General features: G+C 50.3%; 2 protein-coding genes across 4 annotated transcripts in view; both read left to right on the forward strand.

Moving 5' to 3' along the window:
- The first annotated feature begins 3 nt into the window (after window positions 1–3).
- Window positions 4–3,500, forward strand: RITA1 (RBPJ interacting and tubulin associated 1). 2 transcript variants are annotated; one of them, XM_085593081.1, is made up of 4 exons: window positions 4–215; window positions 392–1,070; window positions 1,649–1,824; window positions 2,425–3,500. In XM_085593081.1, exons 1-2 carry the CDS (start codon window positions 4–6, stop codon window positions 924–926), a joined length of 747 nt encoding a protein of 248 aa, XP_085449207.1. In that variant the 3' UTR covers window positions 927–1,070; window positions 1,649–1,824; window positions 2,425–3,500. The 2 variants fall into 2 exon arrangements, with proteins under 2 accessions (XP_085449207.1, XP_077643281.2); XM_077787155.2 differs by having other exon boundaries at window positions 1,649–3,500.
- A 1,074-nt stretch (window positions 3,501–4,574) lies between these two features.
- TPCN1 (two pore segment channel 1) overlaps window positions 4,575–27,676 on the forward strand; it is a 40,724-nt gene continuing 17,622 nt past the window's right edge. The window contains exons 1-7 of one of the 2 annotated variants that reach the window (XM_021549954.4): window positions 4,575–5,030; window positions 19,282–19,391; window positions 22,002–22,126; window positions 24,517–24,693; window positions 25,549–25,662; window positions 25,892–26,022; window positions 27,207–27,295. In XM_021549954.4, coding sequence (XP_021405629.2) covers window positions 4,906–5,030; window positions 19,282–19,391; window positions 22,002–22,126; window positions 24,517–24,693; window positions 25,549–25,662; window positions 25,892–26,022; window positions 27,207–27,295 — 871 coding nt within the window. In that variant the 5' untranslated portion in view covers window positions 4,575–4,905. The remainder of the gene's footprint in view (window positions 5,031–19,281; window positions 19,392–22,001; window positions 22,127–24,516; window positions 24,694–25,548; window positions 25,663–25,891; window positions 26,023–27,206; window positions 27,296–27,676) is intronic. The other variant, XM_021549953.4, reaches the window with a different exon arrangement.

The raw sequence follows: 27,676 nt of genomic DNA on the forward strand, positions 1-27,676 counted from the left end.
GCCATGCGGGCGGCGGGTCCGGCCCCGTTGGGAGGCTCGGCCGCCGCCGCCGCCCGCGCTCCGCGGGGCCCCCGGGGCCGCCGCCGGGTGCGGCCGTCCTTCGTGGACGAGTCGCTGTTCGGCCGGCCCGCGGGGGCCCGCCCGCCGCCGCCCGCCTTCCCGCCGCCCTGGGCGGCCCCCGCGGCCGGCGGCTCCCGGCCCGGCAGCCAGTGCAGGTGAGCCGTGCCCCGGGGCGCTCCGCCGCCGCTCGCGGTCCGGGGCTCGCTCCGCCTCGGTGTCCCCGGGCCGCCCTAGGGAGCGCCTCACTCCCCCGGCCCGCCGGCTCTCGGTCACTCCCCCCTGACAATCCCCGCTGTAACCGGCCCGTGTTTCTCCGCTTGTGCCCGCCAAGGTCCCGAAGCCACGCTCCGTCCTTCTGTGACGAGTCCCTGTTTGCTGCCAAGCCCGCGGGTCCTGCCCGGGCGGCTCCGCGGATGAGGAAGGAGGATGTAGCCAAGCTCCACTCGCTGCTCTGGAGCCCCCCGCCGGCTCCCCAGACCCAGCCTGGCCTTTCCCCACGCTGCCGGGGCGCTCCCCTGCGAGCCGTCCACCCGCCGGCCTCCGCGCCTCCGGCCGCGTCCGAGCCCGGCCACACGGAGAAGTCCTTTGGCCGGAGGCATCCCCGCAGCGACGCTTGCTCCAGAGGCTGGGGTGCTCCTGCCAGAGCACGTTCCCAGTCTGTCAGCCGGCTGAGCACCCCCCCGGACGGGATTCACCCTTCTGCCAACCTCGGCACAGAAAGGTGGAAGAACCGGAGCACTCCAACAACCCCCGCTGTCCCCCAGGGCTCTCTGGTGAGGGCTCGGTCCAACAGCGTGTCCGGATCTCCCGTGCCCAAGAATGCCAAGGCAGCAGGTGGCTGCACTGCCAGACCCCCCTGGAAGTGATGCCAAGTGTCCCTCTGGATGTACATACAGCCTTAGTCTAGCTGAGGTCTCTCTGTGACCAAGCCCACGAGGACCCTGTGCCTTTCCGTGGCTGGAAACGAAGGATGGGGCTGTTCCATGCTGGGAGACACACCAGGAGCAGAGGTGACCGCAGTGCTGGGAGCAGTGACCTCCCGGTTCAGGGCACAGCCCCAGGGCACCGGAGCAGGAGAGCCTGGTGGGAGCAGCTGCTTCCCAAGATGTCCAGGGGTTGTCAGAGGAGGTTCCTCTGTCTGGGAAATCCAGCAGGGAGGTGGGAGCAGTAGGAGACAGGAGTGCCCACAGTGCAGCACAGGTACACGGACATTGCAGGGACAGGCAGGGGCCATGCAGCTCCCAGAACAGGGGGTGCTGCTGGGGTGGGGTCTCAGCGGAGTGTGGCTGGGGCACTTGGGGTCTGAGGGACCTTTGCTGAGCACGTGTGGTGATGGGCGTCCTGCTCCATCCTGCCTGTGGGAATGCAGGACATCCCTAGTCTGGCCTGCTCGAGGCACTCCAAGGTGGTAGAAACCCCTAGGAATAGAGGCTGCACAGCCTCTCTGGCCTCCTTCCCACTGCTCCACTGTGCTCAGGGTGAAAATTCTCCCTTTATCCAGTCAGAGCCTTTCTAGTTTGATTTTGTGTCTGTTCTCTCATTCTGCACAAACCTTGGCCCAACCCTCACGGTTGCCTCCTCTTTGCAGGTATTGAGAGGCTGCTGAGGCACTCCCAAAGCTTCCCTTCTCCAGGAAATGAGCTCCATTCCCTCTGCCTCTATGCACAGCACGTGCCTTGGTGTCTCCCTGCTGTACTTGCTTTGTGCCACCAACACCTTATGGACTCCTCTGACAAAGCAGGACAAGGGAGGACGAGCACAGAGGTGAGGGAAGCATTGCCCTGCATCCTGCTGGCAGTGGGACGGTCCCAGGCTGGATGGGATTTGTGACAGAGAATGATCTGCACAGGGATTTTGGCAGCTCGTGGTGTGAGGAGGTGCTGAGTAAATCCCTAATTTTGTGGCTGAGGGTTGTGAGGTGCTCTCAGCAGTGCCACAGTGTCACCAAATAAGTGCTCCAAGACAAATCTGGGATCTGGGGAGTGCTGCTGAGTGGTCTGGGCACCTCCAAAGCTCCTCCACTTCCTTTGCTGAGCTGGGAAAGAGCAGCTCTGTGTGTTTGGAGATGCATAAAGGACATGGGGTGGGTGACCTGGATTTGCAGTCACTGCTCCCTGGGGAGGGAGCCTGCAGTGAAGAGCTGCTGAGATTACGGGGAGTGTGGTAACTCCCATGCTGAGGGAAATGCTCAAATTCACCCAAGGGCACGCCAAGCCAGGTTAAGAGCATCATTCTGCCCCCAGAAATTATTTTATTGCACCTTGAACAGCAGCAGGATTGGCCCTTGACCCCTCAGCAGCTGGAGCTGGAGCCAGCCAGGAGCTTGCACTGAGAGGAACTTCTGCTCATTTCTTGGCCTGACAGGTAGCAAGAATAACCTGACATTAAAACCTGAGAAGGTGAGTGAGGATCCTTGTGATTTGCTCCGAGCTCTCGGATCTCTCCCTGTGCTTCCCACTGAGGCAATCCTGCAGCTCTTCTCCAGCTGGGGTGAAACTGGAGGGACAGGAAACAATTTGGCTTTGTCAGAGGAGGGGCTGGGAGTGCTGGTGTCAGTCCGAGCCTGACCAGCTGTGTTTGGGATGTGGGCACAGTGGCGTGCAAGCGGTGGAGGCTGCAGGTCTCACTGGGCTGGGAGAGTCCAGATGTGATTTGGACACTAGATGGAGACAAGAGGGTTGAGGATTGACACGGGAGCAGGAATGCTGTTCCAGCAGCTGGTGCGAGATCCAGCGAGGTGAGTCCTCAGCAAACTGCGGGAACTGCCCTGGAATCGAAGCAACAGAGAACTGAACCAGTGGGATCTTGGAGAGCTGGAGTCCTTGAAAAAGGAAGCCTCTTAAAATAAGGAGATATTTTATCTGAAAATCAAGTTAATAGTGGCCTGTGTGGCCAGGATTGGCCACTGTACCCCCACTGCTGCACTCAGTGTCCAAGGAATGTGGGGGAAACTAGAGGTCATCTCATGAGCCACACTTTCCTGTCCCACACTGGCCCAGGTTGTCACCAAGGCCTTCCAGGAGCGCAGAACTGGCACTTCCTTGCTATGTACAACATGAGTACAATGTTGGTTAAGTATAAATGGGTTGTTTGCATTTTGTTCCATGACTCTCACTCACATTGGTGCTTTACTGTTGCCCTGTCCTCTTGTTCTGCCAGAGCTGTACAGCCCAGCAGGAGAGCAAAAGCTGCTCTGTTACTGCTGGAGCTGGTGCTCGCGTGGAAGAAAACCCACATTAAATCTGAATGAAAGGAGGTGGGGGAAATGTTTGGTTGTTTCCTCCCTCCAGATCCGGCCTGTGCAGCGTCACTGGTGCTCAGCTCAGGCCAGAGCTGTCAATACAGAGGCCTGAACCGAGCTCAGGATCCTCCCTGCTGCTGCTCTCATTGTTCTGCCTGCTCAGCACTGACATAAACCTCACTTTCCACCTTTGACTCCACCCTGACTCGTTGCTTACTTGGGGCTTGAAGCTGTGTTGCTGCAGGGCTGTTTCCACCGAAATCGGCAGTGTGCTGGGATGGAGCAGGTGCACTCCAAAAGCCAGCAGAGCTGGCAGAGCCTTGGTCAGGCAGCAGCCTGACCTTAGCAGGCTTCATCTGCTGCAGGGCCTTCTGAGAGCCAGTGCTCCTGGTACCCCTCACGGCACCTCCTGCAACGGGGCCCGGCTGGGCTGCACTCGGGGCCGGGCTCGTTCCTGCCGCCAGCCGGGTGCGGACAGGGAGGCCGCGAATCCGCTTTGCCCGGCTGCGTGCGGCGTGGGGAGAGGGGCTGTCCCGGTCCGGGAGCAGCGGGCAGTAGCGGCTGTCCAGCCCGGGGGCGGCGGGGTCCCGGTCCCGCTCCCGGTCCCGCCCCTGCTCCCCTCGGCCCCGGGCCGCTCCCGCCCGCTGCCGCCGTTGCCCGGTGACCGCTCCTCTCCTTCCTGACCTCGGGGCGTGGCCTCGGTCCAGCCAATGGCAGCCCGCGCGTCTTTCCCTCAGAGCCGACCCCCGCCACCTCGGGCCAATCAGCACCTGTATCTGCCTTGAGGGACAGCGCTTGTATCCAATGGCGAGGCGAGCTGCGTGAGGCGGGGAGGGGAGGCGGGATGAACGCGGAGCCTCGGGCAGGGTGTGGGAGCAGGCTCGGTGCGCGGATTGGCGGGAGAGTTGAGGCCCCGCCTCTTGGGGCGGGGCCCGCGCTGTAGCAGCCAATGGGAGGCGAGGGGCGGGGCGGAGGAGCCGCGTCGCTGCGGGCGCCGGTTCGGAGGGGCCGGGCCGGGGGCGCGGGGTTCCGGGGGTCCCGGGCCGGGCGGTCCCGGGGGGTTCGCAGGGCCCGGCGAGTCCCGGGGCCGCGGGCACGGCGGGCTGGTGAGGAGCAGGCTCACCCAGGGCTGGGAGGAGGGCGCGGGGAGGACGCCGGGCCGGGCCTCCCCATCGCGGTGACAGCGCCGTGCCGGTGTCCCTCTGGCCGGACGGGGACGGCGGCTGTGAGTTATCCCCGTGGCGCTGTCCTGGGCCTGCTTCACTTCCCCTTCCCGTCACCTTTTAGAGAAATCCGTGACCTTGTGGCATCGCGCAGTTGACAAAAGCCCTCCGGGCAGTTCCGGCGCTGCGGGGCGCTGCGGGAGCCGCCGTGCCCGGGGCGGCGCGCCATGCCGCTGCCGGTGCGGCGGGAGCCGGCCGGGGATCGCCGGGCGCCGCGGGCCCGCTGTGCGGCCGTGTGAGCGCAGCCCCGCCGGCAGGGAGCCCGCGGTGCCCGGGGATGGGTGCGCGCAGCGCCGCGGCCCCGTGCCCCGCCGAGCGGGCCGGGTAGCGCTGCCGGGACAGCCGCCGAGAGCCCCGCCGGCAGCCCGCGGCACGGACGGCATGGCGGTCAGCATGGACGATGATGTTCCGCTGATCCTCACCCTGGACGACAGCGGCAGCAGCGCCTCGGCCCCTCTGGATGAGCTGGATCGGGAGGAGCTGCCGAACGAAAGTAAGAGCCCTTTGTCGGTGCCTGCCCGGTGCTGGTCCCTCTGTCCCGGTGAGACCCCCGGGGCTGTGGCTCGGTGTCCCGGGGCTGCCCGGTGACAGCCGGTCAGGAGCCGCCGCTTGCTGCTCACAGCCCCGTGTGACACCGCGGGGCCCGGACAGGTCCTTCCAGTGCTCTTGCTAACACACAGCTTTGTGCTTCCCCCTGTGACCTTAATCCCTGTCCTGCACGCTGTCCCAGAGCTTCTCCTTCCCTTGGCACTGTCCCACTGCACTTATCTCATGTTTTCCTAGCACCATAAACATCTGCACTCTGTGAGATGTTTTGTCTGTTTCTAGTTTACATTCTGATCTTTCCAAGAAAGGAAGCGCTGATAAATCCCTTCCACATCTTTATTGTGCTCTTACCAAAGAACCTGGAGTACTTTCAGACAATACATGCTGTTCAGTGGGGCACAGCCAGCCTGTGAGCACCGGGGAAAACAGCAGCTATCATCCCTCAGAAGCTTTGTTTTTCTCCTCAGTGTGTCTTCATTGAAACCCTCACCCTGCAGCAGGCTGGATGTGACAGCAGATGTGTCTGAGCATATTCAGAGTTTCTGCTTGCTGTTACCCCTCATGGACGTATCTGTGCACTTTTGTCCAGCACATCCCCGTGACTTCCAGCTGCAGGTGCACACACACAGGTCTTGTGATCCTGCTCCAGCCCTTGCTGCCACAGGCTGGACATTTGGAACAAATGCATCATTTCCTGGCCAGGCATCCCTTTTTTCCACATTATACCTCTGTGCCATACTGCCTTTGAGATTTGATTCCTCTTGCAATAAGATGAGTTCCCTTATGGCTTCCCAACTCTGGAATTAATTTTGGATTATCAAGATTCTTCCTCCCTTCTCCTCCTCCTCCTCCTCTGCCACCCCACAATACAATCCCTGACTAAATTGCCCAGTTGACTTTCTCTGAGCTCTGTTTTATCCTTGCTTCATCCCATCTGTTTGTCTTTTAAAGTTTAGCCCTCTATTTTTAAGTTAAATGGAAGAGAGATTTCTTTCTCCATCCACGGGTGTATTTATAGGATTGCTTGTGACTAATTTTAATCACTCTTCCCTCTTTCTTTCCCCCGCCTCCCATCCCTTCAAAGAAGAAGTTGTGTGAGGCTTAACAATTGCTTGAAGCCAGCATGACAGTGTTAAAGCAGAGGCATGAGAATGAATGTATTAATAAATAAAATTCTCCACATTGAAATACAGGGAAGTTCTTTAGGGACCAATTTTGTGCTTCTTACAGGATAGCTGTGTGGTTTTTGAGAACTCATTTCCTGGCATCCTTCAAATGAAATGTCTGTTATTTGTATGTTTTAATCACTGTTAAAGTTGGATTTGCTGCAGGAATATAAAGCTTATGCTATGGAAGCAATAGGGAATGATACAGAGCCTTCTGAAGTCAGAGTGGGATGAAGGATTAGGAGGGGAAGGCTGGCATCAACAACTTGAAAGGCACCTTTATCTCTGGGAAGTGGGAAGCTTAAATCAGGGAGGAAGCACACTGACACCAGCACTGGCAAAAGTAAGCTTGTTTAAAAACCAGGCTGTGTAGTCCAGCTTTTGCTCTTTGCCTGCACAGAAAATCTGCTGTGAAATGCAGCAAAGTTGTGTCTCGAGGAGGCTGTGAGGAATCCAATGTGTCCCCTCTGCTCTGCCTCCCCTTGGCTGCTGAGGACTGGAGTGGCATTAACAGAACTGTGTGGTGTCATGTTTTCAGTCAGAAGCTTTTCTTTTCCAGGGAAAAGGTGTGAGAAGTGCTTGTCAGGGCAGAGAGAGCCTGCCAGGGTGAAGGTGAGGACATGGGGACAGGGAAGGTCAGGAGGCTCTTTCCTTCTGGCTTGGTCCTCCCTTTGCCTAAACTCTCATGAATTCATAAACTCTCTCAAAAGTTCTCATAAACTCTCCAAATTCAGCCAGAATTTGGAGGAACAGCTCCCTCATTACTGTGCCTGGCCATCATAAGCTCCAAGGGATTCAATGGCAGGTTAAACACAAAACTTTCACTGAGCTGTGTGCCCACAACAGGCTGGGACTGTCTGCAGTGAAGGACCCCCCATCCTCTTCCAGGTGTCACCTGGGGAAAGACAAAGTGGCTGTAGCTGCCCCTTGTTCAGGCACATATTTGAGGCTGCTAATAATTAAATCTCACCCTTGCTTTGTGTTCCTGTGTGCACAAACTCCTCTAAATTGTGGCCCATTCTCCAGCCTGTCACAACCATGTCACTGAGTGCTCTGTACCTGTGGGGTTCAGTGTATCAGCCCTCGTGGTTTTTAAGGAACTTCTTGTGCTTTTAAATTTAAAAAAAAAAAAAAATACTATCAATGCTCTAGCTTTGTTCCAGTCAGGTCTTTGGATAAATGAATTTGTAGTTGTGGATTCTTGGTGCTGATTGCCTGGAACTGGAGACAAGTTTCTGGCTTGAAATAAGTAAAAACAGGGTTTTCTGAAAGCAAGCCTGTAGCAGATGTGAAAAGAAAGGACTGAAGTGCAGGAGTGAATTCCTTTCCAGACCTTGCAGGAGAGTTCTCTCCTGGGTAAGTGGGTGTCTTGGGGTTAGAATAAAAGAGAGCTAAAGGAGAAAATTGTGTGGAAAATTGCATTCTTAAAGAAAATGTCCAGCTGCAAAAATTAATCTCCCAAATCCTCCAGCTCTTAAGCATTTAATGAGAGAAAATACTTGCATGGGGAGGAATATTAAACTCTGCCTTGCTTGGCTTGCGCTGGGATACAGGGCTTCCAGGGAGCTCCCATCTGCAGCCACCACAAAGGGTCAGAATCCAAAGTGGACAGGAATTCAGAGCACATCCAGAGCAATGTGCTCCCTGTGGTGCTGATGGTTTTCTGACTGTGCTCTGTAGGGGCTGGGTAATTCTTCTTTGCAGCTCCAGCAGCTGAAGGAGACAGGGAGAAGCTCTTGCATCACCTGGATGCACAGTAATGGATGTGAGCTGCCCTTCCCTAGCACATTTTATCTGAACATCTCCTTAGGAACTCCAGCTAAGCTCCCCAGCCCCTGCCTGGGGGCAGTGACTAATAGGAGACTGAATTTCTACAGAAGGCAAGAAGGGGGATGTGAACCTGGCGTGGCCTTTCCCAAAATCCTGTCCTGAGAGTGATGAGAACCTGCCAGGGTTTAGTGGTTTCCCATCCCTCCTGAACTCCTGGGAAATGTTTGAACAGAGCTCTCAAAATACCTCTTAAGTGCAGTGTCTGTTTGCATCTACAAAGGCAGCCTGGATAGCCTTGAAACTCTAGGACAGTGTCTCTCCTTGAGCTGATGGGAGCTATAAACAATAAATGAGTGCACATTGATTTATCCTGTATTAGATCAGATACAAGATTCTCCTTTGCCTCCTGCATGGAAATTGCTGTAGCCTCAAGTAGAGTTTCAGTGTGTTCAGAGCAGAAAGTACAGCTCAGAGTGTTGCACGTGGAACAATGGGATATTGTCTGTTTTCCCACACAATGGGTGATGGCAGGGGGAAAGAAGTCATCTTTCAACTCTGGGTTTTTACAAGAAAGCCCACTGCATCTGCTATTGAGGTAAAAACTAATTATTAGGGAGGTGGGGGAGCAACTGCAACAGCCAAGAGCGATGTTTTGTAGAAGGATTGTTGGAAAATGAGAACTTGCAACTACTTTGAGTGAGGTGCAATCTCAGTCTCTACTGCCTGAGAAGTGAATTGTCAGGAAAACCAGAGCCAGCCTGGCCTTTTGGGAAGGTGAATTACTTGGGAAGGGGAATACATGCTTGGCATTGCTGGGGATGAGCAGGTAGCCCAAGGTGTGTACAGAAAATGAGATTTCTCTGTTGGTGAGGTTGGAGGGGCTGCCCCAGGAGTGCTGGGTGAGGAGTGTGGGTAAGGAAAGCCCAGGGCCTTTTGGTAGAACAGTGTGTGGGGTCTGCTGGAAGGGACAGTTCCCTGATGGAATGTGGGAAGGGGCTTTCAGCAGAGCTGTTCCTTTTGTAACTGGCTGCTGGAGACTCAGGTGGTGCTTCTGAGCACAGAGTCTAATTACAGCATTAAAGGATCTTGTAGACACCAAACCTGTGTTAAAAAAAAAAAAATCCTTTACTAAGCCCCAGCTAGACACTTGAGATTTGGGGCAGTTAATATGCTTTTTGAGGCATGTGAATTATCTGGATTTTGATGTGTTTGGTATCCAATGCAACCTGAAGTGACAGGAATCTCTTCTGTGTTGGATCTGGCTCCAGAACACGTTGGTATTGGCAGTGAGGGGGTTAAGCCTGTCCATGTGCTCCACAGTTCAGCCCATCTGGTCATGGAATCACCTCAGAGAATCCAGAGTGGTTTGGGCTGGAGGGGCCTCAAAACTCATCCTGTTGCAGCATCATGTCAAGGGTGAGACTTCCAGGTGTAAAACAATTCCTGAAGGGCTGAGGAAGCAGAGAATAAACATTTGGGAAAATGCTGCAACCACACAAATTCTTGGGACCTGTGCTTCTTGTGGAGGCATTCTGGCTTTGCTACCTTTGAAGGAAAAGAGGCATTTCACATGTCAGCCACCTGGTAGATTTAATAAATCCTACAGGATCTGTAGGGTTTGATCCTGTGTGGAAGCAAGGGCTGTTTCAGAGGTAGCTGTTTGGGCTGAGGCACTGGGTATGAAATGCTGTAGCTAATTAAGGTGAAGGAATGAAGGAGATGAGGGAACAAGCAACTGCTTGCTTTGGACCTGGCAGATTCCAAGATTTCTGACAGCCAGGCTCTTAAACAGCCTTTTGGATTATCTGGTGCCTTTCTTGGATGCTGTGCAGGATATTTCCTCACGTCATGGCCCCTAGTTCTACCAATTTGCCTTTAATTAGTTCCAGCAGCAGCGCTTCTGCTGCTGCCTTTGGAGGTGAAACATGGCCAGAGCACAGGACTGGGATCTCATTTTGGGAAGCAGCTCCTCCTTGCACCTAGGGCAAGTCAGGTACTGCCACTGTGTCACAATCTCACCTGGAGAGTGCTGATTACACCTGCTAATCAGCAGGAGTGGACAGGTAGGCTTCGTTCCTTTGTTATGAGGAGGTGCTGTTTTGCAATGCTGTGCATGATTCATTTTTCTTAATATGCACCTGCTTAAAATTTATAGAGAGAGGAATTTTTTCCAAAGCATGAGTGGTGGTTTTGTGGTGGATTGTTGGTTATGCCTCTCAAAGTCTCATTTCTCTGACCTAACAGCCTTGCATGCTGCAACTTCTGCCAGGGCTCCTCTAATCCTTTCCTGGCCTAGATCACTTAAAATGAATGTTTTAAGCAAGCAAAGCGAAGCAAAAACTGCCTCTGAGATGAGTGAGGGGTGAAAATCTTGGAAAGGGAAACGAACACCCAAAACATAAGGAGATTATTGTTTTCTCCTTCACTACAATTCGTTTCCCTGGGTGATGAGCTCTGTAAGCTCAGAGGAAGGAGGGAAATGCTGCTTTTTAGAAGATGTTTGGGATCTTTTGCTATGATGTTAGAAATAGCGCAAAATATGTTTCTGCTCTGAACTGTCCTCTGGAATGTCAGTTGTCCTGAAAATGCAGGTTTTAAGGCAGGGCTGTGTTTAAATACTTGAGTAGAGCTGTTGCCTTTCTTTGATGAGAAAGAGCCCTGTGTTGTCCAAACCTCAACAGCATTTGTGGGGAGATATTCTCACCCTGGCTCTGTGGACGTGGTGCCTGTAGAGGAAGGACCCCAAGCACAGTGAAGCACCAGGAGGTATCGAGGGCTGCAGTCATTGTGGGTATTTTTTCCAAGCCTTCCTTGTTTTCTGAGCTCTGCAGGAGAGTGGTTTGCACAATGCACACGTTGTGTGTCTCACAGTGGGATGCTCTGTCAAACAGAATCTCTGCACTGTTGATTCTTTCACGCAGAGAAAAAAAAAAAAGGAAAAAACCCAGTGATTTTTGTCTTGAATGCCTCAAGCTGTTCAAATCTGAGCTGGTGGTAACTGCATCTACAAGGTAGAGAAGACTTGGGTTAGTGTTCCATTATCCTGGATTCATATGGTTCTTTCTCCTTTGTCATCTCCTGGAGCACTGGGGATGGAGATCATCTCACACTGTAAATCCAGGGGGGATCCTGCAGAGTGGGGCAAGGAGTCTGGAAGTTCCACACTCCCTGAAGATGGGAGTGATGACCTTGATGCTTTGAGGGAGGGAGCCCCTGCCCTTTGTGTGTATCTTCTCCAGCACATCTCCCATCTTTTTGGGCTGAGAGCAGAAGAACAGGGTGTTTCCTCCCTGAGCTGATTGCTTTCATTGGAAAATGTGGGATTAGGGCATGTGTTGTGTCATCAGGGGGCTCTGCTTTTTTGAACAGGTGGTCCTGGAATTATAAAAGATGTTAAGGAGTTTGAAAGTGTTGGAGCTGCAATTTTCAATTGACAGCTTTCCAGCTCGAACCGGTCACTCCTCAGCCACTGCAGCTGACTTGGAAACATTTGGCTCGGGAAGCGGAACAACAGTTGGAAACAAATAGTGATTAGTTTTTTCATGGCTTCCCAGGGAACGCAGCACTTTGTTCGTTTCCCCCCTCATTTTGTGGTTCCTGTGGATTTTTAAGGCACTGTAGATGCAGGATGTTCAGTTTAGCCAAGCCTGCGTACTGGCAGATTAAAATGAGCAAAGGCTGAGCACGCTGAGTTCACTCATCATAACCAATATGATGCTTCTCAGAACTTCCTTTGCCCTTGGTGTCTTCACTGAGGAATCCTGCCTGCTGCCGTCAGCCCCCCTGCGTTGAAATCCCATTTTACCCATTTCAGTGCTGTAAGAAGTGCTGTATAAACTAAACAGGAGCATCTGTGAAGTGGTTAGAGTTGTTGTTGATTGCCTTTTCCTTATTGCCTTCAGGGGATTTAGGCTTGAATTTGCTGGAAGTAGAATTTATGAGCCAGAACGCTCCATTTCTGATCCTTAAGCCGGGGAGCGCGGGGTGAATTTGATCGGGCTTTTCTCCTGCCCCCCGTGTCTGGCTTTTGAGCAGGACCTCGCAGGGCTCTCTCTGTGTCTTTGACAGAATTGCTTTGTGCATGTGGAGAAGAAGGCTGGTTTTCACATGGCTGCTTGCTTTCTGGGAGCTGCGGGAGCAGCGCTGGGGTTTGGGCCATCTGTGAGTGGTTCTGCAGGACATTTGGGCACCTGTGCCCCACCTGGGGACAGGGAGGCACCAGAGGTGAGCTGGTGTTGGTCCACAGCAGCTCCTGGGCATGGCAGGAGGACACTGCTGTGGTTTGAATCACGCTGGGGGGGGTTTGGAGCATCCAGGGCTGCTTTTACAGTCTCGATCTGGTGATGTCTGTTTGGAACAAAAGGCTTTTCTTCTCCTGCTTGTGTGTGAGGGAAGAAAATTTAGTTTGTGTCTCTCTGCACAGCTGTGTTAAACCCCCTGGCTCTGTGGGGCTGGACATCTCAGCTGCACTTGTATTTCCCACCTAATATGTGTGTTTCTCTGTTGCCACTTGGGAATGCCTGTGTTTTATTCCAGCTATCACTGTTTTGCAGAGAGAGCATTTTCACTATCCCCCACAGATCTGGGAAAGTTTACAGTGCAAAAGCAAAGTGGATGTCACTGGAATGCACAAATATCTGCCTGGTCTTCATTGACCAAATGAAGAAATGCCTCTAGAATTAAGGGATCAATCCTGGAAGTTGGGAGCACTGAGGAAAATTTTGACATTTGGGTCAGAGGTGTGAAGTGACTAAGTCAAAGCCCTTTCCTTTCAAATACAAGGCTGGTGGCAGAACCTTATCTCTAGTGGTTTGAAAGGAGAAGATTTAAACAATCTAAATTTTCTATACTTTGAGGCAGCACAAATGCCTAGAAAGCAGAAATGTTCATGGAAGCTTTAAAGCTGTTGGAGAGGCAGCAAAAAGTCACAGTACCAACATGCCTGGGCTAGCTAACACAAAAGATATACATATATATATATAAATATATAAAAAAATAAATAAATATAAAATGAAGGAATAGCACCTGGGAATGGAGGAAAATCCTGAAGAGAAATGTGGTCAGCAGAGTTCAAGGTGCTTTAAAGGACTTGAGAAATAAAAAATCATATTAAATGAATCCAGCCTGTCAGGAGTTCAGGGTTTAACACTCCAGTAGTGCTACAGGGAAGCTCAAGAAATACTGAATATATTCTATATTTGCTGAAAAGCCAGATGACACATCATTGTATGACCTATTCTTCCATCTCCACAGCGAATAGAGATTAAACAGCTGATTCTAAAGGCTGGCATTTAAAAATCAGCAGATGACTTTTGCTTTCTGAAGCTGCAGCTGAGGCAGTCTGTACATTGCCGTGAGAGTGACTTGCTTCCAGCCCCAGAAGGTGTTTTGCACCAGGCAGGAGATTGCAGGCCAGCCAGCCAAGATTTCCAGGCAAAACAATGGGAAACCAGCAGCAGCTCTTCAAAAATCTGGATTCAAATGATATTTTTTGCGTGTGCAGAAGACTTTTGAAGTCAGAGTTGTCCATTTTCTGAAGATGTGGTTCTGTGTGAGGGCTGTAGGACTTGCAGTAAGGACCAGTTGAGAGAAAAGCAGCTGTTCAGCAGATGTCACATTAATGGTTTAACTCCTTCCTCCCTCTCCAGGCATTAAATGCAACCTCCACTTGCTGCCAGCAGTGGTTTCCACCAAATGTGCAGAAGCCTTTTTCCCTAATGGAGAACAGTTCCCCAGCTCCTGGGGCTGGGGTTTTCCCTGCTCCTTTACACGTGTTTTCCCCTGAAGTTGGCAGCTTCTCTTCCCTTCTGAAGGCCCAGGCAGAGGAGATGTGGCAGTGTTGTGTTTCAAAGGAATCAGTGTGGTGGAGTCGTGTTCTAACACTACAAAACACAATTACCTCCTTAGCATTGCTGCACCACAGCAAATAACTCTAATTGGTCTCAGCCTGTCATGGGAAGATGTTGAGAATTTATTTACTTTTAAATTTATGTCGTTTTCCTGCTATCCCTCTTTCTTCAGGGAAAAAAAAGTCAGTAAGGCACATACCTTATTACTGCCTTCTTCATTCTAGTGCTGCTTTGGCCATGCTGGAGGTTTGTTACTGAAATTAATCCTGGTTTCTCCCAAAGCTTCCTCTCTCTTCCCACTGCTAACTTTGTGACTTCCCTGGAGAGCTGCTGGCGGCTGGAGCTGGCAGTCAGTCCTGGCAGCACACTGCTCTCCTTTAAAAGGCCAGATTGCAGCTTAATCAAACATCTTTCCAAAATGCATCAGGGAAATCCAGAGGCTCTTTTTTGGAGAATTGAAATGAGGAACGTGCTCTTAAACTGCTGACATTGCGTTGTTACCGAAGCCAAAGCAGATCTTTAATGTGTTAAAAGCAGGAGACACTGGTTTCCCTTTTTGGAACAAAAAGAGGAAATTCCTCCATGTAACAGGATATGTTAAAGAAATGCTAGAGCTGAGGGACTCTGATATTGTCTCTTTCCATTACTTCCTCAAAAATTATGAATTAGAAATGTGTGTGTGTGTATTTCACGTGTGGCCTCTCTCTCTGCCTTAGGCAGAGCTCTCTCCTGTATTTTTCCTTTTTGGTTCGGTTCAGCAAAACCTTAACTGCTTCCAATTGTTTTTTCCATTCATTAGCTGTTCCACAGAGCCCCTCAATGACTCAGATATTTAATTCCAGTTATGGTATAATTTCATCTCAGTGTGTGTAAAGCCTTTGTTGCCGTGATACGATCGGACTGATGAGATTATGGAGCGCATTGGCTGCTGAAAGGATGGATAATGTGAGTTGTAGGTGATCCTTCTGTTGTGGCTTTGGCTTCTCCTTTTTGGTGGTGTTGTGGTTCATTTGTTGAGATAAGAAATAAAGGATATGAAACCGGCAGCAATTTGGCTTGACACAAGTGAGGTTCTTAATTATAGCTTCCTAATGCAACCTTTCATTTGTGGGACTTCTACTGAATGAAAATGCTTTGGATTTGACTTGGCAGCTCTGTTAAGGCAGGAACTCCTGTGTTCCACGGTTTTATTTTGAAGGAGTGCCTGGTTCCAGCTCTCCTTGTGATATTTCATGGACTCTCAGATGCAGGAGGATTTAATCCCACATCTGTCAGGAGGCAGCTTTGTGGAACAGGGCTTAGACAGGGGATGGTTTGCATCTGTCAGTTCATCTTCAGCTGCCGAAGTCTTGCTAACCTAATTATGGATTCCAAACATCCCAAAAAGGAGGGATCTGCCCCTCTGCCTCTTGCTGCTGTGTTTTCAGGAGTGAAAGTTGTCCCAGGATCAAACAGTTCCTGGCCAAAACGTCCCACATAATATTTCAAGAGGGAAAAAAAGCTGGAGTGACTCAGGGATGAGATCAGAGGAGAGCAGGTGTCCTGGGGAGACGAGGCAGTGAACTGCACAGATGAGGATCTCCAACCAACACAGCTTGGCTACTGTAGATGGGGAAAATTATCCTCATCCTTCTTTTCCTGGAAGTCCTTAATTTTTTTTTTTTTTAATTCTTTCTTACAAATGTCTGTCCCCAGGAGGGTGGTGCAGGAAGTGAACATCCAAGTGAATCATCCCCTCCCGAGCTGCCGAGCGAAGGGTTAACTGCCTCTGCCTCACTCAGAGCTCCCTGGATGGAGCCAGGCTTTCTGCTGGGGCTGAACCATTTCCTAGCATGCTTTAGCCCTTCTGTGCTCCTTTGTGCAGGGGGGTTTCCATGTGTGCAGGGCAGCTGCTGGCGAGGGCGCAGCGCTCCCCGATGAAGCGGCGCTGGCCAGAAGCTGTGCAAGGAGCTCGGCAGCACCGCCGACGAGAGGCAATGGTATAGAAAATGTGACTTACCATGCTGGGGGACATCTGCTCCTCCTTCACGAGGATTCAGCTCCCTGTGGTGATGGAGGCAGGATGTGAGCTCGTGTTGCTGCATCCTCCAGTCAAGGCGAGGAACGGTCGGCTCCAGTCGCCTTTTACCGCTCACAGGAAGTGGCAACGTCCGTGGTTTGTTAAAAAACTTTCCTGTGTTAAATAGGAAAAAGCTGAAGTGACTTTATTTGTTGAGCTTCACAGCAAGTGAGTGCTGTGAGAATACAGTAAGACAAAGAGCCCCGAGGCCTTTGCATATGTTTCTGCTGTGCTGTTGTCTCCAAGGAAGAGCATGACTCAGTTACGCTGGCTCGAAATATTCCGAAGTAGATTATTCCTCCTCTAGCAGAAGGGCTTGGCACTGCTCTCTGTTGGAGATGCCCTTTTTTCCTAGGCAACAAACTGACAGCAAATTTTTTCGACTTCCCCATGGCTGTTCTCTTCCTTCCCACCACGTCCCCTGAAGCAGGCCAGGCGCTGGGATTTTTGGGCTGCAAGGAGCAGTCCTGCGATGCTCCCGCTGGCACGGCGCTGAGCTGGCAGCCAGGCAGCAGAGGCAGTGATTTCCCTGGCTGGCTGGCTCACCTCTGAGGTGTGTGGCCAAGTGCCAGACCAGCTGTGCTTTCCAGGCAGCTCCCAGCTTTTTTTTCTCCGGGGTAGGTGAGCCTGGCCTTGAAGAGACCAGCATGTGGGTCTCAGATTCAGTCAAAGAGAGAAACTGAGAGTTTCTAGCCAGGCAGAGGCCTGGGAAAGAGCTGGAGAAGAATGTAAATAATTCTTTATCTCTCTTGTTTTTCACATTGTTTGTAGTTAAGTTCTATCACTGTGCATCAATGCACCAATGGTGTGGGTTGTTTTCACTTCAGGACCAATAGAGTTGGTCCTCACTAAGCTCTGTTTAAAAGAGCAGTGTATTTTAAATAAACCAAAGTTTTACTCTCAACAGTCTTCTAATCAGAGTCTTCTCATTCCCATCCTGCCTCAACAACACCAGCACATGAGTGTTTGTGCCTCAGTGCTTGCAAGGAGCAGTTTCTCATCATCCTCCTTGGAGGAGGGAGGGAACATTAATCCTCTGCAGGTGAAGCTACGGGGCCTGTGAGGCCTTGAGAGGGAAAATGCCATCCTTGGTGCTGGGACAGCTCCAATACTTGACTAAAATCTTGGCTTTGGGACTGAAGATGCAGATTGTGTTGGGGAAGGGTAGGCATCTACCTTGTTTCCATGTTTTTTTTTATGGATTTGCACCTTCTGTAGTGAGTGTTCTCTGTGGTTCAGCTGATGAGATCTTTCCAGGAGAGTGGAGTGCCTCTGGAGTGCTGTCCTTCTCCTTGTCCACCCTCACCACAGCCTCAGGGAGCAATGTGGCTGAGAGAGCCAAAAACCTCAGCCAGCACAGGGCTCCTGCACTGGGACACGTCTTGGGTGTGAGCTCAGGAGATCCAGGAACACCAAGAGAACCTTTGATCCTGCTGGGATCTGCCTTCTCCCATGGACTCGTGTCTGGTGCTGGGGGATACCTGATTATCTTTGTATTAAACCAAAATCTTGGGCTCTGTGACTGAGTTTGGGAATTACAGATGCAGTGAAGATGAAGGGTGTGAGAAATAGAGGGAGTTATAGTAATGAGGAATGCAAAGCCTGAAAAAAAAAAGACTCCAACTGAATGGCAGAATGATAAAATCATGGAATGCTTTGGATTGGAAGGAGCAGACACATTCCATTAGGTTGCTCCAAGCCCCATCCAGCCTTGAACACACTGGTGACTGGAGCTGCCCAGAACATGTGCCCTGGAGAGTTTGACCTTTCCCCCATGCAGGAGGTGATGCCTTCCTTCCTCTTCCCTCTTTTGGTGAATCAGGGACCTTGCAATGCCACAAGAATGAAGATGTGTCCTGTCTCCTAAGCTGTGTGTCCTTGGCATTTCTTTTTTTGCCTGTCAAGAAAAACATTACTCACACATGGAACTGACTGGAGCAACTTGCATATTGCATCTTACATTGACTCCACACGTGATACATGAACAGCATGAATGACAGAATAAGGATATTTTTTGCTGATTTAAGTCACTTCTGCCTTCACATGTTCTGCAGTGTTCTGTCATCACGGGTGTACTTGCTAAAATAACAATATCTGGGCAGGATAGAAACTTAACATCCAAACCATCCTCAGCCATTTAGAAAAAAGCCCTGGTAAGTCCAGTAAAGGCTTTGGAGCCAGTTAGGGAATCTCAGACTGTTTCAGTGCAAGGGCACAAAAAAGTGTGTGCTGTTCTGGCAGGCAGAACATCTGCCAAACTGGCTAGTGAGAGCCAGGCTGGGGCAGCTCCAAGGCAAATGGAAGAGCTGCCCTGTAGGGTTGGTTTGTAACTCTTTGAATTTGTAGGAGGTTACTAGTTTGTTGGAATTTTGAAAAAATTACTATATATTTAAAGGAGTGCAGACACCAAAACCCATGGAATTCCAGAGTGACTTCAGTTTGATTACAATAGCTGGCTGGGAAGGGTGATTTATCCCAGCTTCCTGAGGATGTTTTCTGTCCCTTATTCTCCTCTCAGCTCTGCCCTGGAGATCACCCATGGCTGCATGAGCTCCTCCGAATGAGAGGAGTTTGTTTGCTCTCGGCCCATGGAGAGTTTTTCCTTCCCCTAAGCAGGGAATTTGTTTTGCAGAGGGAGAGGTTTGGGCTCTGAAAAGTTTATGCTCCTTCTCTTTCTTCCTTGTTTTTTTTGTTTTTTATTGTAATGATGACATATGGAAACTATTTACACAGGAGCATGCTCGGCTGCACTGAATGGAAATGCCAGAGTCCCGGCAGTCTCGTTCTGGATGCCTTGTGTAAGCAGCCAGCTGGTTTTGCTTTTCCTTTTATTTTTTTTTTTTTTTTCTTTCCCCCCTCTTTTCTTTTTTTTCCCCTCCCTCCCTGCCTCTCTCTCTTTTCAGGGACCGACTGGGCTAAGTTACACAAGTGTAAGGAAGGAAGCTTTGCCATCTGTGACCCGCTCATTTCTCTTCTTTTGGCGCGCCCCTTGCGCCGCGAACTTCACGAAATATCTGTTTTCTTTTTTGGTGCTGGAGATCCCTCGCAGTGCCTGCTCAGCACTTCGACTCCTCTCCCGTTAGCTCATCGTGAGCAAGCCGTGCTAAATGCCAAAACACGAGCGCGCAGCACACGAATCCCCGCTTCGCCAGCACGCTTGTGCCTGGCAGCTCCTCGTCCTGCAGCCGAACCTCCCAAAATCTCACCCTCGGAAAGAGCCAGGGAAGGGATCTCACTGAGCTCTGAGCCACCTTCCTCAGAGGGGAGGGGAGAAGCGCTCAGCTCTGCAGGCAGCAGAGCAGAATCTCCTGTGCCGAGCTTTCCCCTGAGGAAGCGGCGAAATCGAGGAGCAGCTTTGGGAAGGGAGGGAGGAACTTCGGGCTGCCATGCAGTGGAGAGAGCTGCCTGCCATCTACTTCGAGGATCCCGGGAGCCCCTTGGAGAGGTCCTCCTATCTCATTGAGCTCCATACTGATGGTAAACGCCGTCGGGGATGTTGTGCAGCACGAGCGGAGCCGAGCTTGCATTAGTCTGTGTCATTGTTATCATGGGAGCAGCTGAGGAAATTAGCTCGCTGGAGGGCTGCCAAGCACACAGTCAGAGGGCTGCTCTTCAAATTTATTATTATTTTTATTATTATTTATGACCCAGATGATGCTGTTGCCTCAGGGATGCTAGATCAACCTTCTGGTACCTGATGGGGAAGGAGCTGATCCACGAAACGCAGCTCCCCACCGGAACACTTGAGTGCATTTTCTGTTGTGTGTGCCTGGTTTAGACAGCAGGAAAGCATCTTGATTTCTAGAGCTGTTTTTCGGTTCTGATTTGCATCTCTGAGCGCTGTTTTGTATTTGCATCCTTGGTCTCAGAGCTGGGACAGCTTTTCTGTGGGAAGCACAGAGCAGGGTCCTGTCCTGGGTTTTGCAAGAGTGTGTCTTTTCCTAGGGTCTAGCCTTTCCAGAGAGGTTGGTTTTTGCAAAAGAGCTGCTTCAGGGTTAAAGGTGATTTGGGCATCTTTTGGCAGGGTCCAGTGTGTTGGTGTTTAGGTTAATGCTACAAACCTTTGCTGCTTTGGCCACACTGTGTTTTGATCCTCATAAATTTGGTATATTCTGTAATGTAAAATCCAGGTTCTGATGAAGATATGCTCCTTCTGTAACTGTTAAGCATCAAATGTGAAAAGGTTTTGCTCTCAGGCTGCAGTTTGAGGGTGTCTGTCTTTTTGAGATACGTCCCCCAGCAAAAGCTTTGTAAATAATAACATTTAAGAACTTTTTAGAGCTTGCAATATAACGCTTCTGATTTTTGCATATGGCTGTCATCTCTTAGTTATAAAGCAGACAAACCAGAAGGCTGCCATTCCAGCTCCGTGGATAAATAAAAACTCCATCATTCAGGTTTTTTTTTTTTTCCAAGAGCTGTGCTAAATCAAGGGGTGTGGGGGAGGAACCGGCCTCATTCAAACATTTGTCCAGATTTTGAGTGGTATTTTAAGGGTGTGGGGGAAGCAAAGAAGAGAAACAGGCTTCGTGCTGCAGAATGCTCAGCAACCTGAGTGTGCAATCTGGAAGGTCTTCACAAACCCCAGAGAAATGTTATCTTAATTTGATTTGGGGGTGGAAGAGGCAGCTGTGGCTGTGCACTGGTGAAGGGGTTCTGATTTCTTCCCACTCCCTGCCTCTGCCAGGAGCACATGGTGCCATTTCTCTTGGCGGGTGCAGAGTTTTTGGCATGGGCTCCCTCTCCACTCCAGAGGGTGTTCTGGAGAGACTGAATCAGTAATTCATCCAGGATTATTTTGTCACAGCAAATCTTCAGCAGGCTGTCATGAGAGGGGTAGAGAACCTCGTGGTGCTTTTTGCCCACTCTCAGATAACAACTTTGAACACAGAGAGAACGAGCTGCCACACCACAGCTCCTGTGCTCACAAGAAAAGGGGGAAATCAGCACTGCTGTGCTGGCAAGCTCAATTTTACATGTACCCACTTCAGGAACATGAGGCACTGGAGGAGGGAAGTCTCTTCTGAGAGCAGGAACAACCATGTGATGTGGGAAATGTTTGAAACTCTGGAGAACTGAGAGTGTGAACTAGCTCCACCACAGGCCCTAAGCAGGTCTCACTGCTGGGGGTTCTCTGCTCGGTATTCTTTGTCAAAGGTGAAATAAAACTCCCAGTCCCAGAAGAAGAAACCAAGTGACATTCCCTTTTTGTACAGTAATTGTTTCCTTGCATAGTTTTCATCTGTCTTAATAGCACCAAGGCTCCAGAATGCAAAAATAGGAATTATTTTGGAGTTTGCATACATCCCAGTGACTGTGGGAAGGGCACTGTGTATGTGTAGCTCTGCTTGGGAGTTGCTTTTTTGCAACTGAATTGTTTTGGGGTTTTTAAAACAAAATCTTTATTTACAAAATCTACTTCATACGTTCAGTATGGCATTGTTCTATAGTTCTTTGCTGGTGAGGACAGGCGCTAGGAAATTTCAGAATGAATGTGTGGAGTGTGAACAGAAAATTCATCTTGTGGTTTGTTTGCATCAGAGGGGTGTCGGTACTTCTCAGCACCTCAGAGTGTTGATGTGTTATTTAGTGGCTTTGAAGTGCTGGGAGAAATGGGCCTTTCTACTCAAAGTACTGACAGCTTCTCTCACTGGTGTCCTGTGGCAGGGGCAGTGCTGTGTCTGTCCTTCCGTGGCCTCTGCTCCAAGCACAATGTGCAAAACCTTCCTGCTCCTTCAGCAAACGCTCTTCTCTTCCCTGGGCTGCCCATCCTGGGAGGCTGGTGGCTCTTACCTGCCTGCTTGCAGCTTCTGATGCTGATGGCAATCTTCAGGCCTGACAGCACACCCTGTGAGCCAGCAGAGCTGCTTGCTGCACTGAGTAGGAAGCTGTCTCTTCTGATCATCCTCCGGGAGCATTCCCGTGTGCAAGTGCTGCCTTTGAGCGTCTCTTTAAAGCTCCTACCTGCCAAGAGTCAATTTGTCACCGTACAGCTGCCACTTTCCCAGCTGCCCTGGCTGTGTGTGATCCCAGAGCCTGCTGCTGCAGCCCAGCTGCCCTGATGGTGATCCCTTTTCTCTGCTGCAGATGGAGGCAGCTATGACGTTGTCAGCGATGCCTCCAGCCCCGCGGCCAGGGAGTGCTGCGCCCAGCAGAGCTCTGCCCGCCACCACTGGGAGATGAACTACCAAGAGGCAGCCATCTACCTCCAGGTGAGCCCTGCTGGCTGGGGGGAGAATGGGCTGCAGGAGCTACCGTGCTTCTTGGCCATGGGACACGGACAGTTTCTGTCCTGAGGCTGAAAATTGGGTGCTTTGCTGGGCATTCTGCTTCGGGAGTGGGGCGGTGTTGGAAGCACCTCTGGATAGGCTTTGGAAGTCATCTGGGGCAACTGAACAACAAAATCCCCACCCTCTCCCAAGGACTGTGCTGTTGGGGAGTTCAGCACGTGCACAGTTCGGCACAGAGGTTTTTGTAGCTGGTCACAGATTGTCATTTCATCCCTGCAGTGGCTCCTGGGGGAATGGTCAGTGCTCTCCGCTTCTGGAAGTGCAGGTCCCAATCCTGCCCAGCCCATGGGGTGGCCCAGTTAGTGTCAGTCAAGTCCTGCAGGTCATATGAGGCATGACAGAAAGCAGAGGGCTTGATTTCTACAGGATTAAAGGATGCTGGGATTCGGATCAGCCCAGGAGTGAAATTGATAATGTTTAAAACAATGAAGAATCAGATACCACCTGTGCTTCAGTTACCAGAAACAGCATCCTTACTGCAACAAAGGTTTTGCTTTTTTAAGGTTGCTGTACATCTGGTGTGAGGAATTAGCCACCAAAACTGTTCTTCTCCCAGAGCTGTCCAGTCTGAAATGGTTGCTGGTTCCATTACTCTCCATCCTTCGTTCCCTTTCAAAGCTCTGAGGTGCTTTGGACCCAGTTGGAGTTTTTTTGTTTAAGCCACTGCAAGGTGACATTTTTTTCCTGCATGCTGTGACCACACAGGACTGAGAAATCTCACTTCTCAGATATTTTAAAACAGTGTAGGTTGGACCTTGGCAACCCTTGAGCTCCATGGTGTGATGGAGCAGCCCTGACAACACAGGGTGACTCCAGCCTCCATCCCAGGCTTTTGTTTAAACTCCTGATTATTGGAGCAGCTCTGCAAAGGGTCATTGAGCTGCTGCAGCTCTGATGGTAATGGGCACAGCAGGCCTGGCCCTTTGGATGGGGATGATTGCTGCTGCTGCCTTGACCAATGGCCACAATGACACTGTCCTTGAAATGAGGCAGAATCACTTAAGGAGAGTTTTGTGAGCAGTGGCTGCAGGCAAGTGCTGGAGCTGGATAAGAGGGCTTTGCTGTCCAGGCACGTTTGGAATTGCTTGGCTCCCAAGAGGCAGGATTTAGGCTGTTTGTCATTCCACAAGTGTGTCCTGCCAGGCGTGGATGGGAACGACTCTGCTGCTCTCAGCCTGGGCTCTTTGCAGGGCTGGCTCTGTCCTGCTCCAGCCTGGCTCTCTGACCCAGCAGTGTTTGTTCTGAAACCCAGTGTGAGCTGGAGTAACTGGGAAACACTGGGAGCCCTCTCCTGAGCGAGTCTGGAGAACGCTTCACTCCCTAAAGGAGAGTTCCCTGACCTCGTTATCCATTTGCAATCACAGCTATTCTGCTTTGATAGTAATAGCTTGACTGTCCTTGCAGTAATTGCCTGCCTGGGAAGATGTTAATTTAAATAAAACCTCACCACTTCTTGTGCATCTGTGTGGCCCTGCTGGGGAAAAGTGATCTCTTTTGACAGTTCCCAAGAGGCAGCAAATTTCCTGTGAGTGACAAAAGCTCCCTTGCCAAAACTGTTGACTCAAGAAAGAGAAGAAGCTGTTGGGTGGTTCTGATGAAAACCCTCTAAAATCTCCCCAAACTAAGTTTCATCCTAGGGGTAAAAATAGTCACGATGTAGCTGTTTGAAAATCAGTTGTAGGCAAAGTGTTAAGATGGAGTATCTGACCTTTTAATGTTAATTAAGCTTTCTAGTTAAGAGGGAATGACAAATCAGCATAGAGACTTGTTAATTTTTCATGGAGTCTGTCTTACATTCCTGAAGCAGAAAACACTGTGTGTGCTTCAATGTTTTCTCACAGACATTTTGCAAGGCCAAGATAAGGAGGAACAACTGTCAGCCAGGTGCCCTGGAGCTTATCTGGGTGTTTTCATGTTCTGTCCTGGAGAAGTTTAATCAAATAAGTCTGTAAAAATGTGGAAGTAGTTGCAAGTAAATGAAGTGCTGTGTTTATGTTGGGATGTTGGCTGAAGTTTCTTTGCCTGCCTTTGTAAACTCTCCCAGCTCTCTGCCTCATTATGAAAAGGCTCAGGGGTTTATGAAGCAGGAGTTAGTGGGTATTAAAGAGTTTCATTACTGAAATGTGGTTATGAGCAGAAGAGGATGTCCCATGTGTGGGGAGTGCATTCCTCAATAAACACATCAACAACAGCCTGTAAATGGGAGTAGCCTGTTGGGAATTGTATCTAATCCCAAAAAAAATCTGCATTCTTCACTTTTATAGTACCAGGAGTCACTAATGCTGTTCCCTTCTTTATTCCTGCTGCCCTAGGAAGGAGAAAATAATGACAAGTTCTTCACTCACCCCAAAAATGCCAAAGCACTCGCTGCCTACCTCTTTGCACACAACCACCTTTTCTACCTGATGGAGCTGAGCACGGCCCTGCTGCTGCTGCTGCTGTCCCTCTGCGAGGCTCCAGCGGTCCCCATGCTCCGCCTGGGCATCTTCGTGAGTACCTGGGCCTAAGTGACAAAGCCTGCTTGCTCTGCAGCGTGGGTAAGAGGAAAATGATGGCCAAACAGAGAGGAAGAGGAGGCAGCGAGAGGAAAAAAAAAATCCCCCTGGCTTGTTCTGTAAATGGTTGACAGCAGATAAGCCGGACAGCAAAACTTCCTTTTTCCATCTGATCTAGGCAGACCGCAATGAAAGCGATACTCGTTTCGTGTTATCAATTTGTGCAGTTCTTCATTTAGTAACAGAAATAGGTGGTTTTTTCCATTTGTGTGAGATAAGTCAGCAGTCTGTGAGCTTTGATGGGGTGGTTTCAAAGTTGTTGTCAGGGCTGGTGCCATTACCCCAGCACCACCACTGGTTCCTAGAATACAGCTCAGGATCTTCCCCGTGATTGTCCAGAATGTCTAATTCAAGTGAAAACCCTTCTCTGGATAAACTCTCTCTGCCCAGAAGCTCTCCTTCCTGTGTTCCACTAAAAAAATTACAGTATCCATCTTTTTTTCGAAGTGTTTCTGCTCAACTTGTTGATGTCTTGGCCTTTTGTTTCAAATGTATCAATAAGTTTTTTACTGTGTTGCTCAAGCCCAGAAGGGACATGGATTTCAGGAATTTCTGCCCTGGTGCTGCTTAGAGGAAAATTGCACAGGCTTTAATAAAAGCACCAAGCAGTAGATAGAGAAATTTTGAAAAACACTGCTATGTTAGCTGTAAAAGAGTGGCTTGGGGTTTTCCTGCATGCCACAAGGCAATGCTCAGACTGCTGTCAAACCCAGCTGCTCCTTGGAAAAGGAAGGGCAGGAGTGTGGCCTCTGCTGTGCTGCTGTTCTCACCACACCTGTGCTGCGGCAGGTCCACGCAACCCTGGAGCTGTTTGCGTTAATCGTGGTCGTCTTTGAGCTCTCCATGAAGATGAGGTGGCTGGGCTTCCAAACCTTTATCAGGCACAAAAGGACTATGGTCAAGGTGAGTTATCTGCTTGATTGTCAGTGCTTCTCCTTTAGCACCTCCAAGAACCAAAGAGCCAGATGAAATATCGCCCTGCACCGCGGCAGGGTGACGTAGCCGCTGTGTCCCAGCCGCCAGATGATTCATGCGAGATCCCTCAACTCTCAGGGACACCTCCCACCCTTCAGATGTGCAGACGAGCAGGTAGTCAGGCAGAGCTTTGCCTCTGATCCCCCCTTTCTTGCAGACGTGTGTGCTGTTGGTGCAGTTCATCGAGGCCATCGTGGTGCTGGTGCGCCAGACCTCGCACGTGCGCATCACCCGCGCCCTGCGCTGCATCTTCCTGGTGGACTGCCGCTACTGTGGGGCTGTCAGGAGGTGAGGCTGGGCTGCCTGGGGCTTCTGCCCTCACTGCTGGGCTGGGCTGGAGGGAAAGCACTCACATCCTGTCCAGTTGGGCCTGGCTCTTGGTTTTTCAAAGAGACAGGAGCTGTTGTTGGTTGTTGTAAAGTTGGTTATTGCAGGAACACATCAGTCTCAAAGAGTTCAGAGTAGTGAAGTCCGTGCTAAAAGCTCCCTGGCACAGAGTGCTGCTGTTCTAGCAGCTACTATCCCTTTTTGTCTTCTTCCCTTTTGCACCCCAGTACCGGGGGGATTTTATTAATAAAGCATCCAGTCAGCTAAAAACACAATTCTAAAATATTCTTCCTTCACCAATCTGAGCTTGACTCTAACGTGTGAAAGTAGTGTCAGTTCTTACCCTAAATCTACACATGTAGTTCTATCTGTTCATGCAAATGTTCTGTGTGTTCTATCTAGAAATGCAAGCAGTGTTCTGCTATGTTTTCATTATGTCTGGAGCTAAGTTTATTTTGTGAAAGGTGACACCACTGAACTTTAAACTAGGCTTTAGAGCTTTTTACTAGCTAACACAGTCTCTTAAGGCACTTAAGATATATTTCTACTTACTTAAAACTAAAACTTTTACTTCACATCTGTGTGACTTAATATATTTCATTTTCTCTAAAGGTTCCAATTTAATCCCTGCATTCCTTTGTCTCTCTGAGGGACTCAGAGTGGCTTGTATTTCATGCATTCCAACAAAATCCTGCAAGCATCCCAGGAAAGTCAGTGTCTTTCTCTGGCATTTGTGTTGGAGATGGTTCCACTGTGAGCTAAGCGTGGATGTGCTGATGGAGCACAGGGCTTGGGTGTGTGAACCACCTCAGAGAGAGCAGCACAGGGTGTGGCTGCCCTGGCTCTGCTCCTGGCCTTGCCTGGAAGCTCACAGTGAATCAGAGCTGCTCTTTAGTCTGCAGAAGGAGAGTTGACAGCGAGACATTAGTGTTGTTTGCAGTACCTGAGAGCTGACTGCAAAGGACAGATGGGTAGCTTGGAAATGATCCTAATTTAGCAAGCTTTCTACTTTTAATCCTTGGAGGGAGTGGGAAAAAAGCCCTCAAGTGTGGGGTGGTAGTGGTGGGTTTTTTTTCTTTCCCCTGACAACCTGGAGGAGTAAATGTGCAAATTTTAATTTATTAATGTTTTCTCTTATTTTTCAGAAATCTGCGACAGATCTTCCAGTCCCTCCCACCATTTATTGACATCCTTCTCCTCCTGCTTTTCTTCATGGTGATTTTTGCTATTCTGGGTGAGTTGTATTTCTGGGTGGAGAAGTGATGCTCTTAACCAGTGATTGTCCAAAAGCAACATGAACAGCCTGGATGAATATAAAGCTGATCAGATCCAGAGAATTGCCAGGATCTTCCACTTACCCCACTTCATCTGCAGTCATCTGGAAGGCAGAGTTAAAACATCCAAAAAAATCTGAAAGCTGGGTATTTAGTTCTGGGACAGAGCACAGTCAGTGGTGTGTGTTTTCAAGCTCTGCTTCCACCAGCTCTTGCTCAATGCTGACACTTGAATCTGCATCCCCACAAATGCACATGTCTGGAGTGTACCTGCTACAGCCCAGACCATCCCCAGAAAGTTTATTTTCCAAAAAGAGCAGTGAAATGCCAATGACATCTAT

Source organism: Lonchura striata, chromosome 15 (assembly GCF_050655825.1).
Source record: "Lonchura striata isolate lonStrDom1 chromosome 15, ASM5065582v1, whole genome shotgun sequence".
NCBI classification, from domain to species: Eukaryota; Metazoa; Chordata; class Aves; order Passeriformes; family Estrildidae; genus Lonchura; species Lonchura striata.

Excerpts from the sequence above, each read along its gene's own strand:
- RITA1 (XM_077787155.2), top strand. The coding sequence starts at position 4 with ATGCGGGCGGCGGGTCCGGCCCCGTTGGGAGGCTCGGCCGCCGCCGCC. Across the intron at positions 216-391 it reads CGGCCCGGCAGCCAGTGCAG|GTCCCGAAGCCACGCTCCGT; the intron begins GTGAGCCGTGCC and ends GTGCCCGCCAAG.